Genomic DNA, 15,503 nt, shown 5'->3' with positions numbered 1-15,503 from the left:
CTCAGGTCCTCGAGTAGTGTAAATGCCTCACGCAGATTCCGCTCTCGTACCGCCCGGACTTGACCAACCGGCTTTTTGGAATCATGTGCATGACCAAGTACAATTGTTGCTCGACGGGCAGAGGGATTGGGTACGTTCAGTGACAACCATACGCTGCGGCATTATCGCTGACTGCAAGGACAGATTACCAACCTCGCTAATGCTTCATCATTGATTTACAACTCTTTGCTCGCATATGATGCTCATTTCGGGAGCGGACCGAGGGCCGTGAATTGGTGTGGTGAGCACAAAATGAGCTATTCTATGCATGCAAACGAGTTTCACGATGCCTCCAGGATTTTACATCATCTCGCAACTATTCCCGTCTCCACAGATCACGCGGTCGCGATCAGACGAGAGCAGGTTGGTTAACTCAAATCGGCTGCTGCTGGGACCTTTCTGCGGCAAGCCAGCATGTCAGTTCATAAATACGACACCGGGAAAAGCGCGCGGAGTGTGCGCTGATGCATTTCTAAAGAAAAGCGCAGTCCTCGTGCGGGATGTGGGAACATATCCGGGTCACATCGCATGTGATGGAGAAACAAAGAGCGAGGTTGTTTGCCCTCTCATTGTGGACGTGAGCGGGGAGCAAACTGTGGTTGGAGTATTAGATTTAGATTGTCTCGCTCCGGGAGGATTTAGCGAGGAGGACGAGCATGGACTGACGAGGATTGCACGACTTGTGGCCAACGCGTGCGACTGGTAGCGACCCTGACGTGCACAGTGCTGTACTTTGGTGCTATCATGACTGATATTCACAGCGCAATTTGTAATCGCAAGCAATTCTCATAGATCTACTGCACTCAAACAAATCTTGTTATCGCCGTCGAGGGCGTCGCACAAGATCTCTATCTCGCCTAACGTGAGGCGCTCCAAGCGTTATGAATGCTCCGTCTTCTTCCACGCCAAAAAGTCGTCATGTAGCTTCTTTTGCTGCTGCCACTCCTTCTGAACCTTCTTTGTTTGATTCTTGCTTAATTTTTCACCCTGTCCATCCATCAGCGGAATCCCGTCCTCATCCCAGCTCCCATAGGTGCCTTCAGGCACATTAGGAGGTTTGAATATCTCCTGCGGAGGAACTCGCCCTTTCTCCAGCTTCTGAAGCCGCTTTTGCCGTTCCGCTTCTGCCGCTGCCGCTTGTCGGGCTGCTTTTGCCTCAGCCTGAGCGCGCTTCTCATCGCGTGCCTTCACGAGTTCCGCCGGTGAGACAAGTTTGACAAGGGCCTTCCCGTCTGATATATACGTAGAGCGGTCAGAAATCTGGAAGATTCATAAGTGCTCGATACTAACTTTCCTGATCATCCAAGGCGACTCCTAATGGCACCAGATCGGCATCTCGAAGCTTGTCGGAAAGTGCGAGGATGTCTTTCATTGCTGCGTCACCCTTGGATATCGCTAGCCTTCGCACACCGTCACGGAAAGATGATAACGTCCGAAGGTAGGGCATGAGAACCTCTTCTCGCTAAATCCAGTCATCAGCAATCTGCTCGGAGATCCGAGAAGCACAGAACGTACATTAATACTGCCTTCGGCGGCGTCCCGGTCTTGGCCCCATCCTATCTCGTTCGTCTCTCCTTCGCCAAGACCAAACATGCGCAGCATCCCGCCGACCCACCGGCCTACTCGGACGACAACGTCGATATCCAGATCTTTGCCACGAGAGTTGATATACGCATTAGTACGAGATATCAGCTCTCGCAGGACGTTCAGGGCGTCGGGTGTGTTGAACGAATCACACAATGCTGCACGGAAAGCATCTTGACTTTGACGAAGACTAACACATGCATTCACATTCACGGGATTAGCAGATGTCTAGCATGAGCGGTACTGAGTCTCACGTGTTTGTCAAGTCGCGCTCCGCGTCCCGGAACCGGTTCTTCCCATCTAAGCTGGATCCATCCGCTTCGTCTTGGCCAACAAGAGCCTTCGCCGTGGCGAAGAAGTTCTACAAAAGAATAAATATGTGTTTTTTTTGAAATCGATCTCGATGACACGCGTGGCGAGGACATTTGACAAATGCAGCGCTTACACTGAATGCCGTCTCGAGAGACCGAACTTCACCCGTCATCAACGCTTCTGAGAAGTCAACCTTCGCGTTCCATAGTTGAGTCAGGAATGCGAGCCGCAACTGTCGTGCAGTATATTTCTGCAATATCTCCTATAAAGACGAGTGACAGTGATGAGCATTATACATGTATTTAGAACAGTCGGGCGTACATACATCAATTGTGATGAAGTTCTTCAGTGACTTACTCATCTTGAAGCCTTCGATGTGTAGGTGTCCGGTGTGAAGGAAATAGTTCACCCACGACGGACAATTGTGATATGCCTGAATGGCAGCCGTCAGCCGTCATGAACGATGTCAGAATGCGAACACTTACCTCCGATTGGGCCATCTCGTTATCATGGTGTGGGAACGCCAGGTCAATCCCACCAGAATGGATATCTATATTGTCTCCAAAGATGGCAGAAGCCATGACAGAGCATTCAATATGCCATCCTGGGCGTCCCGCGCCCCATGGCGATGGCCAGGAGGGCTCTCCAGGTTTTGATGCTTTCCAAAGAGCGAAATCTGCATTAGATCGACGATCTGTCGTAGTAGACAATGCGCCTGATGAATGTGAATGTGAGTCAGCAGATGGGAGAGCAGATGACAATGAGACGATACAACCTTCACCCTCTTCCAGCAACTCCAAGTTTCCTTTGCTCCAAGGCTCCAGCTTGGCATAGGAATGATCCTCCGACTTGTCGAACGTTCGTGTGTCGAAGTAAACGCTCCCATCCACGGCATAGCCGTACCCATTTTTCACTATGCCCTCAACGAACGAGACGATCTCTGGCACAAACTCCGTTACGCGGGTCAACGTGTCCGGATCACGAACGCGGAGATGGCGCATGTCCTTGAAAAACTGCGCCTCCCAATAGGAGGATAGCGAACGGAAGATGGAATGGTCCGTGACTGTACTACCGTACTTTTCGAGTGTTACGAAGACTTCTCACACGCGGACAGTGACTCACCTCTTTGTCCAGAGAAATCGCAAGAATATCCTTCGATTCATCAATCAATTGCCATGCGAGTTCTTGTGACCGCTCGCCCGCCTTCAAGGATGTCTCTGTCGCTTCTAGCGCGGTATACGCACGGCTCTACATTGTTGCTGAATGAAAACTGGCAACAGAGTCGAGCCATAGAGAAATTCTTACTGCAGCTGTGAAATGCATCTCGAACTTCTCGTCCCTCTTCAAGCAATCCTGTTTCCACACCTTGTCCTGTGAACGGGCCGCCAGCGCTGGCCAGGCTGCCCTTTCTGCACCCTTAGCAAGCTTTTCATCCTCGGGTAGGCCCTTATTGACTTTGGAATCCACATAATCCGACCAAGCGGCCCATATTTGCTCTGCCAATTTGGACGAAAGTTCCGTTGTGCTCGAGCGGAACTGATCCACTATGTGACTCTGGCGGGCTCGCAGGATGATCTACAGCATCGTTATAGAAGTCACTGTAAAAGAATAGGGACGGCTATTTACCTTGTCATCGATATCCGTGATGTTCATCACGAAATGAACCTCGTAGCCAAAGTAATCGGTCATGATCCGCCGCAATATGTCCTGAGTCACATAATTTCTAAGAATAATTTAGGAGAAACCTAGACAAGCATCGACAAATCTGCTCACCTCGCATGTCCCATGTGAGATGCATCGTACACAGTAGGCCCGCAATTATACCACTTGACATGCCGCCCATTCGTTGCAACGAACTCCGTCTATCCGTCGATCAGATACCTTCCCGAACATGAGAGATGGGCTCTAACAAAGACAGACTTTGGTGCGTGTGAGAGAATTGTACACTTTCAAGATAGGCTCCTCGCATTTCCTAGCCGGAAGGGACCATTGTGGTTGCTGGACAGCCATCGAGGTAGACTGTCTTGAGAACGTTGAAAACGTTGCACGAATGAAGCTCGACTTCGGGGAATGGGTGCAGGGAGGACTGATACAAATGAAACGGATGCTCTGCAGCATCCAGAGGTTCAGTTCAAACTATGAATCCGGACCGCCGCCTCCCACCGTCCCAGAGATGACTCTAGGCGTTTGACCGGCAAAGGCGTCAGATTTAGGACTGATAAGCAGATATAGCAAGGTACAAGATTCAGCTGGCCGTAAATTGAAGGACGACCACTCGTGTCACAGCTCGATGCCCTCAGCTGGTGGAACGGCTTTGCAGGGCTCGGCTGTGAGGCGTCTATCCGTCGGGCGTCTATATCACTGTATGCTGACCCGCGTTTCAGAAAGTTGAGCGGGCGTGTACTCTGAAAGTATTGTTCCCTTCCTTGTCGTCTAACCGGTAAAATCACCGTTGTATGCAACACATTGCATATAGTATACTGCTCAAGCTGATTTAGTCAGTAAGCGCCTTTACGTTGCGTGTCGCCAACGTTCTCAAACGGTACACATATAGTGGGAGGCAATATAAAGCAGGGCTCACTTAGGCTCACTTCGTCTGCTCCGGCCATCCATCCACCTTCTCTGGTGTGGGCCAAGAGCCACGCTCGCATAAGAGCCCTCCATCATTGGAGGCGCGATTGGCGCAAAGACGCACACCCATCCCCATTCCGTGCAGCCGTCACGGCTGAGCCGAGTCTTACCTTGCATCGTTATTTCCGTGAGAATGATGACACCCGACAAGTAGAGTGCCGTCTCGTACATCTCCTCACTGGACATGGACACGTCGGTAGCTACTATAACCGATTCGTACACGAGGAATCTATTGCCTGCCAGTGCCGCACTGCTAACATGCAGACGCGCGACCACCTGCTCATCGACTGCACATCCTACCCAAGCTCGACGCCACCTCAAACACCCCCACCGTACCCTCCGCAGTCCTGCGCTCTTCCGTTCCAAAGATGCCTAGTTCGACCTGGCCGCTTTCCTTCAAGATAGTGATGCCTGGACCAAGGCCTCCCTGACTCCATACGACCCCGGATAGGTTCTACCCTGGTCGTGATATGATGTATCACTGCACCTACGCTCCTACCTTTGGTAGTCCATCGCTACACTTGTATTTAGACACATCTTCGATCGCCTTCGGCGGTATAGAAATTGTACCCCCAAAAAAACGTAGGCTCACGTAGGTGATTTTCCCACGCTCTACTCGTTCACTTATAGCTTATTGTACCTCCCTACTCCTCGCACCGCTCTTCCTTGCTGCACGTTACCCTCTCTTGCTTCGCTCTCGGTTCCTCGTCGTCCACCATGGCGGCAGATTCATCACGAGTACGACCCACACAGCCTCGAAGTGGCATTTACGTGCATTTTTAGCTGTCCTCCGCTCTGTCACTAAGTTATGGCTTTCCGTTACATCAAGCAACCATTGTACGGACATATCACGTTGACTCGTATGGCAATCGAGACCATCTAGCTGCACAGTAAGCTGCGCGGTTCATACCCAGGCTTCAAGATGGCCTCCTTGCCTATCGATACGGCCTTAACACCCGCGCCGCCGAAATGCACGTCAGTATTCCTCAGCATCTTCTCGCGATTGGCATCACCCTCCATCAAAGCATTTGGTCAACATCAGGTCTCGCGCCATCCCTCATTGAGGTCCACATGCACCGACAACACTACTATATAGTGCATGTGGTAAGTCTATTCGCTTTCGCTCACTTAGCTTCCCTCACGTTCTCTCACTTATGGTCACTTATGCTCACTTACACTCACGTATCGTCACTTGACAGCGCATGCACTCACTTGTGCAAACAGCAAGGGAATTGTATAGATGGCACTGTACAGTGTGATGCAGTGAGCAAGTGATACGGCACGTTAAGCACAAGGAGAATACACAGGATTTATACGCACAGCGTCGGCATGTACAGCACGATGCTAACTGTTGACGCACAAGAAATCTCGCTCCGGTTGCCAGTCTAGCTCGCGATGTGAGTTGTTACTGTGATGGGTCAAGAATACTCACAGTAAAGTCAGGCCACCGCGAGACGAATCGTCGAAGGCTACGTACCTGTACATCAGCGTCGGCGCACACCAGGCGGTGAGTAGAAAACTGGGTGATTTGATGGCGATGGCGGGCTAGGCAGGTGCAAAACACAGCCTTGTAATATTTGCGTAGTAGCTGCCTGAATTCAATGTGGCCGATGCATAATGAATCAGCCAGTTAACAGAAGGGCTGGAGAGGGACAAATCCGGAGACTTTACCGCAACTGCTGATGCCTATTTTGCCCGGCGGGGGCCTTGTTGGGGTCACTGAGACTTGCGGATGTTCGTTCACTTTTGATCACTTGTACTCACTTGCTGAGCGGGCAACATGCAGGAAGTGTCAAGTGAGCATAAGTGAAGACAAGTGAGAATAAGCGCCCGACGTCGACAATTTCACTTGTGCTGCCAAAATAAGGTTTAAGTGAACCACAAGTAACTTTTGTAAGGGATAAGTGACTAAGTGAAGTGAAATTGTTAACCGTCATTTAGTGGCATGCTCCGTGGAGAGGATAGGCAGCGCATGTAGGTATATTGTCTCAAGCCCATAATTTTCGGCGCCGAGAAGCTTTAGAAACAGCCAGTAGGCTCTCCCAATCGGGGAAGGGGCAAAGTTCGCAGTATGGAACAGCGCTAGCATCGACACGGGGTCGGGGGGGAGGGGCTCGCGTGGTACCCTCGGCGTTAGTCAGAGAGGTTGGGATGGAACACACGTGAATCCGTGTCCTCGGTATGCCACTGCTGGTATAGACCGTAATCAAACTTGTGCATGGCCGAATTTTGACCGGCGGAACTGAATAAATGTGTTTGTTGCCTGTAAAGCCCTATTAAGCTAGCTAGAAAAGCTGAATATCAAGCTCAAGGTTCAACGTAGTATCCGGTGATGTATACGAACACATTGACCTGCGATATCATGACCACTGGTCGAGGCTGTCAATATCTTTTCTCATGCCATACAGCCTCTTGCCTACAAGCCATCCGAGGGTGCGTTTGCTTCGACACCTGGAACAGTTTGATTTGTCAATTCTTCGGGCAGCCCAGAGAACGCCAAGCAAAAGGCTCTTCTTCTGAGTTCTGTATGACCTAGCATGCTCCGGCGTTCACGAGGGGTCCCTGGAATGCTCAGAGTGGCGTCCAGCATCCCGGTTCATCTTCGGGCACGGACGTTTCTTGCTTGATCCGCCTGTCCTGGAACCTCAACAGCATGTAGTTGCCTAGACGTAAAATTTGTCGGTGTGGAATTAACCGCGCCACCGCTGGTACGCTAGAAGATGCATTAGTGCAATGGCAGCTGAAATTGTGCGAGAAACGGACCAAAGACCAAGAGAGTTTGAACATTCAATTTCACGTCGTAAGCGGGCCCTGACACGCCCGTGCTCTTGAATCCTGGACAAATTGGTTGCAGAACTCATGTTCGGAGAAGCATTCGGACAGATCTTGGTCACCACGCTGAGAAAGTTATCAGGACTCCCTACAATATTGTTGTTCTCTCAAGAATGGGCGACTTTAGACCTGGATAGAGCAGCACACTAATAGTCATGATTCGTCAAAGTAGGCAGAGACAGCGAGACAATTATACTTACTTGGTAAGACTGCTTAGGAAAACATTCGCCAGTGTCGTGGAGCTCCACGAAGACACCTATCAATGATGGAAGAGCCGACGTCATGATTAATAACATTGACATAAAGTTGCATGAACCTGATGATGAAGCTTGTCCTAGGTCCCTACGAGGGGAAATGCACAAACCCGGCCCGCTTTCTTTCTTCTGAGCAAATGCAAATGCAGATAGCGTGAACCAACGGATAACTCGGAGAAGCACGCGAAGAAATTGCCTGAGAGACAGAGCGGGATTCTTTCCAGCGCCAACGTAATTCTCGAAGCACCGTGATCCCCGGTATAGCAACATCAGTTGCTCGCCACATGGTTGTGTGGATCGTCATCGACACGGAAGTGAAGGCGTTCAATGGCCGCGAGCGGACGGAGACGAGTAAAGTTTGTTTTGTGCGACCTGCCAGTGAGACGTTTGAATGTTCCACGTGAAGTGCATGCCGGTTGCAATCTAGCACGTGTTGATGCATGTCGAATGCGGCACCTGCTTCATTGACTCTGCCTTCAACTTTACGTGTGCAGTCAGCGGCCGGGTCTCCAATCGCGAGTTTGTGGACGCAACTCGACGGCAAGAGGGCCGGATGCATTCAAGCTTCCTGCTGGTGTCAGTAATCGCGGCGCGTAAAACTTTGAGATCAATCCCCGAGTTGACCGTGCTCCGATACCTTGTGCTACTTGACTTCCGTTCTTCTGCCATTTCGCTGACTGAAAGCTCCGGCGGAACAAAATCTGCCGGCAGCGGGTCTTGTGGGATACGGCGTGGACAAAGTGTGTTCTGTTACTTAATGAATACGACAACGGTTCTATCGCGCCAATGGCGTCTCTATGTCTTCGCGACAATCCCTAGTCACCTGCAGAAAACCATGAGCATGATTGGCGCTTCGGAATAAACTCACAGCGAAGATGCATGCCGTAGAGGCTGCGTGGCTTCATGCCTTCCAACACCTCTTGACGTTGCCCCATTCACCCAGTGAGATCATGGGCCGAAGGGCACCAACACGCCTTCGTCAGCTGGCTAGGCTTCGAGATAAGTAGCGAAAAGGCGCGAGTGCACGACCCCACATGCTGAATGTCCTGGCGATATGCAGATACCATGAGAAAGCGCACGGGAGCTATATCATATCTTCGAGCAAAAACGGCAGTCAAACTACTTTATGAAGTTTGAAATTACCATAAGCCCACGTCTCGCCGCTCGGCGCGGAGCCCTGACCAACGTGCCACTTTGTCGCGAACTCCAGGAAGCTCGCCCCAGGTTCACCTCCGCCACCATCGACGATCTCGTCCCTTGCCAAAGACGAAGACATCGCTCGAAGTGCCGGGCACTCAGCCGCGTTGTCGGGAGCTGTGAGGTCGTGTGCGACGATCTCATCTTGACTCGGATGTTTCGCCTCAGCAACTTCTCGTGACGCCGGTAGGTCTTCGAGATCTCAAGAAGCGGCGGCGTGCGCGACCAGACAAGCTATGCACCCCGGAACTGCGATAGGCGACTAGCGCAAGTCAATTCAATTCAGCAACAGGAGGCTTCCTCCGTGATACAGAGAGCTATTCTACCCTTTGCCATTGGCCACTAGGAAGCACCAGTTCATGTAATATCTATCCAAGGACCAGGTACGCTTGAAGGCGCTTCGGTAGCTTCTGCTTCTTTTATATTTTCGGCCTCACGCTTACCGCCTATCTTAATCGAATACTGTTCACTAGGGTACCAGAGATTAGGGTCGACGGCGCGGTGATGCTTGCCGACTCCGGTTGCATCACATCAACACTGTGTCGTCGCATATGTGTTGAGCCATACTCGCGTCGGTACCAATCATCTAAAGAGTTCGGGTTCACTTTTCATTCCTCCACACGCTTCTTTTAAAGTCTTGACCAACACACCTGTCTTCCCATCCCCGCATGACCTTAGGCGACCTCATGGATACAGTGCAGTCGCCAACGGCGACTACTATTGCCGTGCATTCCATTCGTGATGCACAGGTCATTCTCTACGCCGTTTATTGCCAGAGGCTTCCCAAAATCTCACGGCGGCTATCCGTCCGAGAGCGACAGCAAATCCACAGTGGATCGGTCTTTGTCTGGGAAGAGCGGGATGCCTTTGCAGATTCATCTGGGGTATGTGTGCTGCTGATCGACCCCGAGCGCCGCCCAAGTTGACAGTCGTATCTTCCCGTCATGATACATAGGAAGGCATCACGCGTTGGACTGATGGGAGACGCTGGTCGCCGTCGCGAGTTCGAGACGTGAGTTTGCTACTTGCCAAGTCCAGCAGCAGGACCCTGACTTACCCCTGGAGGAATTTTTATTTTACGTTGAGCAACTCCCGGATTTCGATGCCGACCCAGCTATGAGACAGGAAATGTGAGTGATCTTGGTTGTGGTGCGTATATTATTCTGAGCTCAGCGTGGTCTGGCATGTCCGTTCCCGTGGCAGACTCGACTCTCGTTTAATCAAGCAAACCTACTCTGCGTTTGTTAACCTCCCGGTCGGCCGGCGGAAGTGGCATCTAGGTCAGCTCGCCCCTTGCTGCCGCGTAACGGGAACGTATGACTTACGTTAAATGCTATTGTGACCCAGTTGCGTACCATACTGACACCACGCGTGATACCCTTCCCCAAATCCAATTCCATCCGATATTGGGTCCCTTGCGCGACAACGTTCCGGAAGGACTTTTCCAGACGGCCCGCGTATCAAAGAATCACGCTCGGAGCGAGCCTAATGGACAAGGAGAACAGCAGCCGGATCATCCACAGAACACGCCCGCCCAGCTTGCTGCGCCATCTGGGTCACCTTCCACCAGCGTCACCGAGGCTCCCGGTGAGACCGTCTTGCCTTACACCCCGGACGGCAAGAATGGACATTCTCAAGGTTCATATGTGAGCTCGGACACAGAATCTGCTGCCGCTTTGCCTGACCCAGCTCCAGGCCCAATCGCAGTTGTCGAGGCGGGGCGATGACCTGGCGCCTCTTATATACATGAGGGCATCTCCCTACCCTCCCCGGCACCCGATCGATAAATACGCGTTGCGATCACTCGATTGCAGGATGAGGATCCTCTAAGTCGTCCGCGTCACTACCCGCTGCGCAGATTCAAATGATGGCGCTGCGCAATCGCTGCTGTACTAATTACCCACTCCGCCGACCGCGCCTATATAATTTCTTCACTGTAACATGCTCCTCGGTGCTCCTCACTTTGTCTATTTTACGTAATATATTTACCATCATTATGATGTCAGGTACAAATAGTGTGCCTGCGCCGCGCCTCGCTTGGGCGTCTGTGGGGTATTGTCGTTGTATCATATCCTGGGTCGCTCAGAGCGCCCGCACCGTCGCGGCGCGACCTCCCGACTGACAACGCATATCGGGAGTCCTAGCTCCCAGACGGGCGGAGTCATTCCTTAAGCGATTCGATGTCGCAAATGCCAGACTTACGTAGCTAGCGCGTAAGTATTAGTCGGTCAGTTCACCTAAGTCATTTGTATAGCCATATCGATGGCATGGACCTGACAACGCTATGCCCCATTCTTCCCGATGGTGAGATCCTCCGTTCGCGACATTGCAACCACACCGCTCTGTCGGAGAGATTCAGTATGTCTGAATACATGTTCAGGCGGCTATTGCAGGGTCTGGACTCAGTCCACAGAACGACCAACGGGAGTCATTCGAAGCATTCGGCTCTCCGTTTCTATTCCTGGACAGCCCGACTTATGGTCGGAATTTGCACGATTCATCGCCATCCCTCGTGCGTGCACATGTTTCAAGGTGCTTCCTGACGTGAATACAGTCGTGCTTCCCACTCCACGATTCACTTCCTTCGCGCCGCCACGCGAAAGTTGCGAATCGAGGGGGGGCAGTTAGCTTGCCCGACCAGGGATGGACCAGGGCAGCGTGCAGTCGCATCTGGAAGCCGGACGCCGCGAGCATATGACTGACTCTATACAGATGGAGTGCACCCATGACTAGCTGAGCTGGAATCGCGCCCTTCTGTTCTGTATACGCTGTGAGAGCCTGGGGAGGATCCAGGTCCTTTCCGGCTTGATGAGATTAGAATGATCTCCGCAGCAGCGCAGACGGCGCGACGGCTGGCTGCGCGCATGCGACCTAACACATACGGGGTCAGATAATTCGGAACAGCCGACCGATCACATCTGGGCGTGGTACATATGAAGAATGTGCGGAGCCGCTGACCAAGGATTGGCGTGGCGAGGCTTCTTTGAGTGCCGTTGTTCAGATTCAAATCTTTGCGCACGGGCCATCGCCGCCAGGAAGTTGAACGCGCGAGATTGGGGCACCGTCGGTTACCTTGCTGACAAAGCCTCGTGATCGACCTGAACCAGTAGCTTCCCATTTGGGCAGTCGTCGGCCACCATCGATAACGAATCGGGACGCCTGTGGCGAGCGCGGAAGCATATGTCTTTGCCTCTGCAACGCATCGGCCTGTGCTCGAACCTGAGACATATCAAATGAACGAGACCTAGCTAGATGAACGCTTGTCAAATTCCACCTACGGGTCCTGCAATGAATGGCACAAGCCGGCACACTAAAGCCGCTGTCACCGCAGATATCATTTGCTTCTCGCCTTGTCGGGTGGTTATCATGCTGGCTGACATTCGGGTTGCAGGGCACGCGGACACATCAATTGGGGGTCGATCCTGCGCTTGGAAAACGATTCGCCTGCTTTGTTGCCGTGGGTGATGCGCGATCCGCGTGAAGTCCGCGACTCGTGGCAGCGAAACGCACCAAGGATCTGGACTGGCGGAGGCATTTCAGCTCCGTGGGCGTCCTTGAGCGTAGCGGGTAGGACTCGATGAACAGCGTTGTGCGCCCATTGCTATTTTGATGACAGACTTATACGCGCCGCCCGAGCATTCCCCGACTTCGAGACGAGCACAGGGATTGACATCGACCGCCCATCAAGGGAACTGGGGTGCATGTCGTATGGATATATCACAGAATAGGAACCGGCGGTGCTACGATTCACGCCTACTTGCGCACTCGGCTCCACGGGGAGATGAATAACAGAGCCAATGTGCTGGAAACGAGCAAGCATGTCGTCATAGTATCTTTTGCGGTATACGGCGGGGAAAACGCACCATCACAGGCAGGTGGGAATGGCGTTCTGAGCGACGAATTGGGCTCAGACGCAGCGGACTGAGCGCTGAAGGGTTCACAGCTGATGATCAGCGTGGACTGATTCGTTCGACAAGCGCATATGGGCGTCGGACTAAGTCAAAAACGCGAGAGCGGGAGCGGTCGTGGTGAAACCCCCGCATTGGTAGCCTGATCAGTGGTAGCGATGGAAGCGGGATGGGCGCGTTCTGGTACGGGGAAGGCGGTAGCACGAGGTGGATGAACTGACGACGAGGGCGGTGGCTGGAGGTGTCAGAGGCCGGGCACGGACGGTGGCTGGGGACTCAGGGGCGATCATGTATCTCGATTAGATTCACGGGCGCTTCCAGAGGTCCGGGGAGTGCCCGGATTCGGGTTAACGTTTGGCTTCCACGCGCCACTCATAGGCTCAGACTCCCCCCTTTTATTAATCAGTTCATTTGCGACTAGGACTTATGCCAACAAGCCGAGCCGCGGCCCATCTCAATATATAACTCGAATTTCGTCCGCCTCCCACCGCCCTCCCTTCCCTTCCCCCCCTCGTCCCCCACCCCTCCCATCCCCGACTGACCCTCCTAAGCCGTATCTCGTACACCTCGCCGCCTTATCGCACCGCTATGCAGAAGCCCACGCTCACGAATGTGCATATCCGGTCTGCTGACGATGCCCACAAGGTATTCTACGCAGTCCAACTCGGTCTTCTGACCAAGATCGAGAAGCGTCTTGATGCGCACGAGCGAGCCGCGCTGCGACCTGGCGACGTGTATGTGTGGGAGAAGAAGGGTCCGACCGGGGATGCTTTCTCCGTCAGTATGGAACGCTTCACGGAAGGCAAATCATGGACCGCGTCGCGTGTCCGCGAGGTACGTCAACGGCCCATGTGTCGCATACGGTTCCGCCCTGATGTTCCCCGTAGGACTTTCTCATGTACTTTGAGAACATCCAGAAACCGAAGGGAAAAGGTGGACCTGCACAAAAAGCCAAGTATGTCATCTTCTGTCATGTAATATGAGCCATTGATACGAATATGGATTCGGTAGATCGTCCGAAAACATCGTTGTGCGGCCAGGCGAGCACGATCAGTACATAAAGCAAACATATTCCGTGTACCGCAACGAGCCGGAGGACCAGCAGGACATGGCTGGTCCCGATGGGAAGCCTAGAGAGCCGCGGAAGTGGCACCTCAGTATGTGCACGTATCATAGTTGCGTGGGGTGTCTCTGACACACACCACGTCATCGCTCAGATGCGTACTTCACCAAGCTAACAGAGGGCACGCTACAAACCATCGACGATATTCCGATGCTGCGAGACTTGGTTGTACCGGAAGGCATCTTTCGTAGCGCTCGCACGAGCAAAGCTGGCAAGAAGGGCGAGCCGTCTAAGGTGTCCAGCTCGAGCAAGCGCACTTTCGCGCCATTCCCTTCCAATTACCGCGCGCATCAGGCGATGCAACCAGCGTACGAACCCCAGTCCGGACCACCTGTGGCGCCAACGTCATCTCCAACAAACTGGTCTACATCGTCCTCCTCGACGCCGCATTTCCAGTCGCATTACGGACTACCTCCGCCTCCGGTGAGTCAAGTGCAACTTGCAAGCGAAGCGACCTATGTATTTATATGCAGCCAGCAACCACAACAGCCCCAGCCTCAGCACAACTACCAGGTCCTTCCTCCGCTTTCGCAAGCGGTACCTCCTCCTGAAACTGTTTGCATGATACCCGATCCAGATGATTTCGTGGCTAGACCAACCACGTCGCCGGAGGTGATCGAGGGTTACACGCCCGCACCGATCCCGGCCGGCATGGGCATCGGCTTGGTTCCAGCACATCTCGTCAATCAAGGCATGGGTCCCGCAATGGGATACTCGGCGAGCGTGAGTGCGGAACCCAGCTATGAGTACGTCTCCGTATCGACGGGTCCGTCGCAGTCAGCATCGCAAGCGTTCGCGCAAAACCAGAGTCAGCGCTACGGCTCGGAGCACTCGATGTCGCCCTCGCTGTCCGACTCGAACTCGACCTCCTCGTGGCGCTCGCTCGTCTCCCCGGTCTCTCCTTCGCCGTCATCGAGCTTCTCGAACCTGTCATCGCCCATGATGCCCACCACGGAGTTTCCCGTGACCGACAATGGCATGCCGTACCAGCCCGCACCAAGCCTCCCTCAGACCTCGAATGCAGGTCCGGCAAGGGTCGACCTTGCACCGCTTAGGAGCTTGAGAAGCCATCCGTACAGGCGTTGCCCGACTGATGACAAGGCATTGCGGCTATTGGGCCCTGGAGCGAGATAAATTGGACTTTTCACTGTCGGATCGGATGGACTGGATGGATTCATTTCGCATCTCTCTAGGTATTTCCGTCACACTACTTCCCTGTCGCGATTGACCTTGGTATTCGCGGCGGACTGTACCATATACCGCAAGTTGTATATCTTCAAGGATCACCCCGCTGCGCATTTCTCACTGTAAAGTATAGCTGATACCAGATGATCATGATAGTTATGCAGACCGGACTATTGCTCTTCCTCCTGCTTGTTTAGCTAGCCAGCTAGGTATACCCCCATTAAATTTTAAAATGCCATGTTGCCTTTCCTCATCGCGTTCCGGACTACCGCTGTACGCATGCCTCCTTATTGCACCCGCTGTGACCTTGCTGTGTCTGTCGCAGCAAATTCCGGACACACTACGACCGGATCTTCATGGCATCATCGCCGCATGCCTTCTATCTCGACCGGCGTTCTGACCATGGTGGGTTTTTGACCCCTGTAGTCTATTTCAGGC

General features: G+C 52.9%; 6 protein-coding genes across 6 annotated transcripts; 4 read left to right on the top strand and 2 right to left on the bottom strand.

The window, feature by feature from the left end:
- Positions 1 to 22: 22 nt before the first annotated feature.
- Positions 23 to 745, top strand: LAESUDRAFT_741250 (GAF domain-like protein; the record flags this gene model as incomplete). Its single annotated transcript, XM_040911131.1, has 3 exons — positions 23 to 130; positions 184 to 280; positions 336 to 745. The coding sequence occupies 3 exons, from the start codon at positions 23 to 25 to the stop codon at positions 743 to 745; spliced, it is 615 nt and encodes a 204-aa protein (XP_040768638.1).
- Positions 546 to 4,253, bottom strand: LAESUDRAFT_721290 (uncharacterized protein). The gene is made up of 13 exons (XM_040907988.1): positions 3,856 to 4,253; positions 3,709 to 3,797; positions 3,562 to 3,658; positions 3,241 to 3,510; positions 3,058 to 3,183; positions 2,711 to 3,011; positions 2,421 to 2,650; positions 2,261 to 2,368; positions 2,069 to 2,197; positions 1,878 to 1,984; positions 1,555 to 1,813; positions 1,330 to 1,501; positions 546 to 1,271 (listed from the first exon to the last, which is right to left on the bottom strand). Exons 1-13 carry the CDS (start codon positions 3,943 to 3,945, stop codon positions 919 to 921), a joined length of 2,331 nt encoding a protein of 776 aa, XP_040768637.1. The 5' UTR covers positions 3,946 to 4,253; the 3' UTR covers positions 546 to 918.
- A 74-nt stretch (positions 4,254 to 4,327) lies between these two features.
- On the top strand, positions 4,328 to 5,253 carry LAESUDRAFT_354325 (uncharacterized protein). Its single transcript, XM_040902141.1, has 2 exons — positions 4,328 to 4,436; positions 4,490 to 5,253. Coding segments are annotated over exons 1-2 (483 nt in total). The 5' UTR covers positions 4,328 to 4,435; the 3' UTR covers positions 4,972 to 5,253.
- Positions 5,254 to 7,355: 2,102 nt separating this feature from the next.
- LAESUDRAFT_354330 (uncharacterized protein) lies at positions 7,356 to 8,043 on the bottom strand. Its single transcript, XM_040902142.1, has 2 exons — positions 7,599 to 8,043; positions 7,356 to 7,544 (listed from the first exon to the last, which is right to left on the bottom strand). Exons 1-2 carry the CDS (start codon positions 7,920 to 7,922, stop codon positions 7,506 to 7,508), a joined length of 363 nt encoding a protein of 120 aa, XP_040768635.1. The 5' UTR covers positions 7,923 to 8,043; the 3' UTR covers positions 7,356 to 7,505.
- Positions 8,044 to 9,326: 1,283 nt separating this feature from the next.
- LAESUDRAFT_693320 (uncharacterized protein) lies at positions 9,327 to 10,838 on the top strand. The gene is made up of 6 exons (XM_040906158.1): positions 9,327 to 9,733; positions 9,805 to 9,861; positions 9,915 to 9,979; positions 10,053 to 10,129; positions 10,197 to 10,495; positions 10,545 to 10,838. The coding sequence occupies exons 1-6, from the start codon at positions 9,518 to 9,520 to the stop codon at positions 10,677 to 10,679; spliced, it is 849 nt and encodes a 282-aa protein (XP_040768634.1). The 5' UTR covers positions 9,327 to 9,517; the 3' UTR covers positions 10,680 to 10,838.
- Positions 10,839 to 13,193: 2,355 nt separating this feature from the next.
- On the top strand, positions 13,194 to 14,497 carry LAESUDRAFT_353949 (uncharacterized protein). Its single transcript, XM_040902140.1, has 5 exons — positions 13,194 to 13,591; positions 13,645 to 13,712; positions 13,769 to 13,914; positions 13,975 to 14,303; positions 14,354 to 14,497. Exons 1-5 carry the CDS (start codon positions 13,346 to 13,348, stop codon positions 14,429 to 14,431), a joined length of 867 nt encoding a protein of 288 aa, XP_040768633.1. The 5' UTR covers positions 13,194 to 13,345; the 3' UTR covers positions 14,432 to 14,497.
- Positions 14,498 to 15,503: the final 1,006 nt, after the last annotated feature.

Source organism: Laetiporus sulphureus (genome assembly GCF_001632365.1).
Source record: "Laetiporus sulphureus 93-53 unplaced genomic scaffold LAESUscaffold_4, whole genome shotgun sequence".
Classification (NCBI taxonomy): Eukaryota; Fungi; Basidiomycota; class Agaricomycetes; order Polyporales; family Laetiporaceae; genus Laetiporus; species Laetiporus sulphureus.
Note: the sequence above shows the minus strand (reverse complement) of the source record. Positions and strands in the feature narration are given on the sequence as shown.

Bases quoted from the DNA above. Each gene is read 5' to 3' on its own strand.
- LAESUDRAFT_721290 (XM_040907988.1), bottom strand. From the start codon at position 3,945: ATGGCTGTCCAGCAACCACAATGGTCCCTTCCGGCTAGGAAATGCGAG. The intron at 3,511-3,561 runs GTAAATAGCCGT...ACGATGCTGTAG, and splicing joins TCACGGATATCGATGACAAG to ATCATCCTGCGAGCCCGCCA. The intron at 2,198-2,260 runs GTATGTACGCCC...TCGTCTTTATAG, and splicing joins AGAACTTCATCACAATTGAT to GAGATATTGCAGAAATATAC.
- LAESUDRAFT_353949 (XM_040902140.1), top strand. From the start codon at position 13,346: ATGCAGAAGCCCACGCTCACGAATGTGCATATCCGGTCTGCTGACGAT. The intron at 13,592-13,644 runs GTACGTCAACGG...TGTTCCCCGTAG, and splicing joins CCGCGTCGCGTGTCCGCGAG to GACTTTCTCATGTACTTTGA. The intron at 13,915-13,974 runs GTATGTGCACGT...GTCATCGCTCAG, and splicing joins GCCGCGGAAGTGGCACCTCA to ATGCGTACTTCACCAAGCTA.
- LAESUDRAFT_693320 (XM_040906158.1), top strand. From the start codon at position 9,518: ATGACCTTAGGCGACCTCATGGATACAGTGCAGTCGCCAACGGCGACT. The intron at 10,130-10,196 runs GTCAGCTCGCCC...ATTGTGACCCAG, and splicing joins CCGGCGGAAGTGGCATCTAG to TTGCGTACCATACTGACACC. The intron at 10,496-10,544 runs GTGAGCTCGGAC...ACCCAGCTCCAG, and splicing joins GACATTCTCAAGGTTCATAT to GCCCAATCGCAGTTGTCGAG.
- LAESUDRAFT_354330 (XM_040902142.1), bottom strand. From the start codon at position 7,922: ATGTTGCTATACCGGGGATCACGGTGCTTCGAGAATTACGTTGGCGCT. The intron at 7,545-7,598 runs GTAAGTATAATT...CATGACTATTAG, and splicing joins TTCCTAAGCAGTCTTACCAA to TGTGCTGCTCTATCCAGGTC.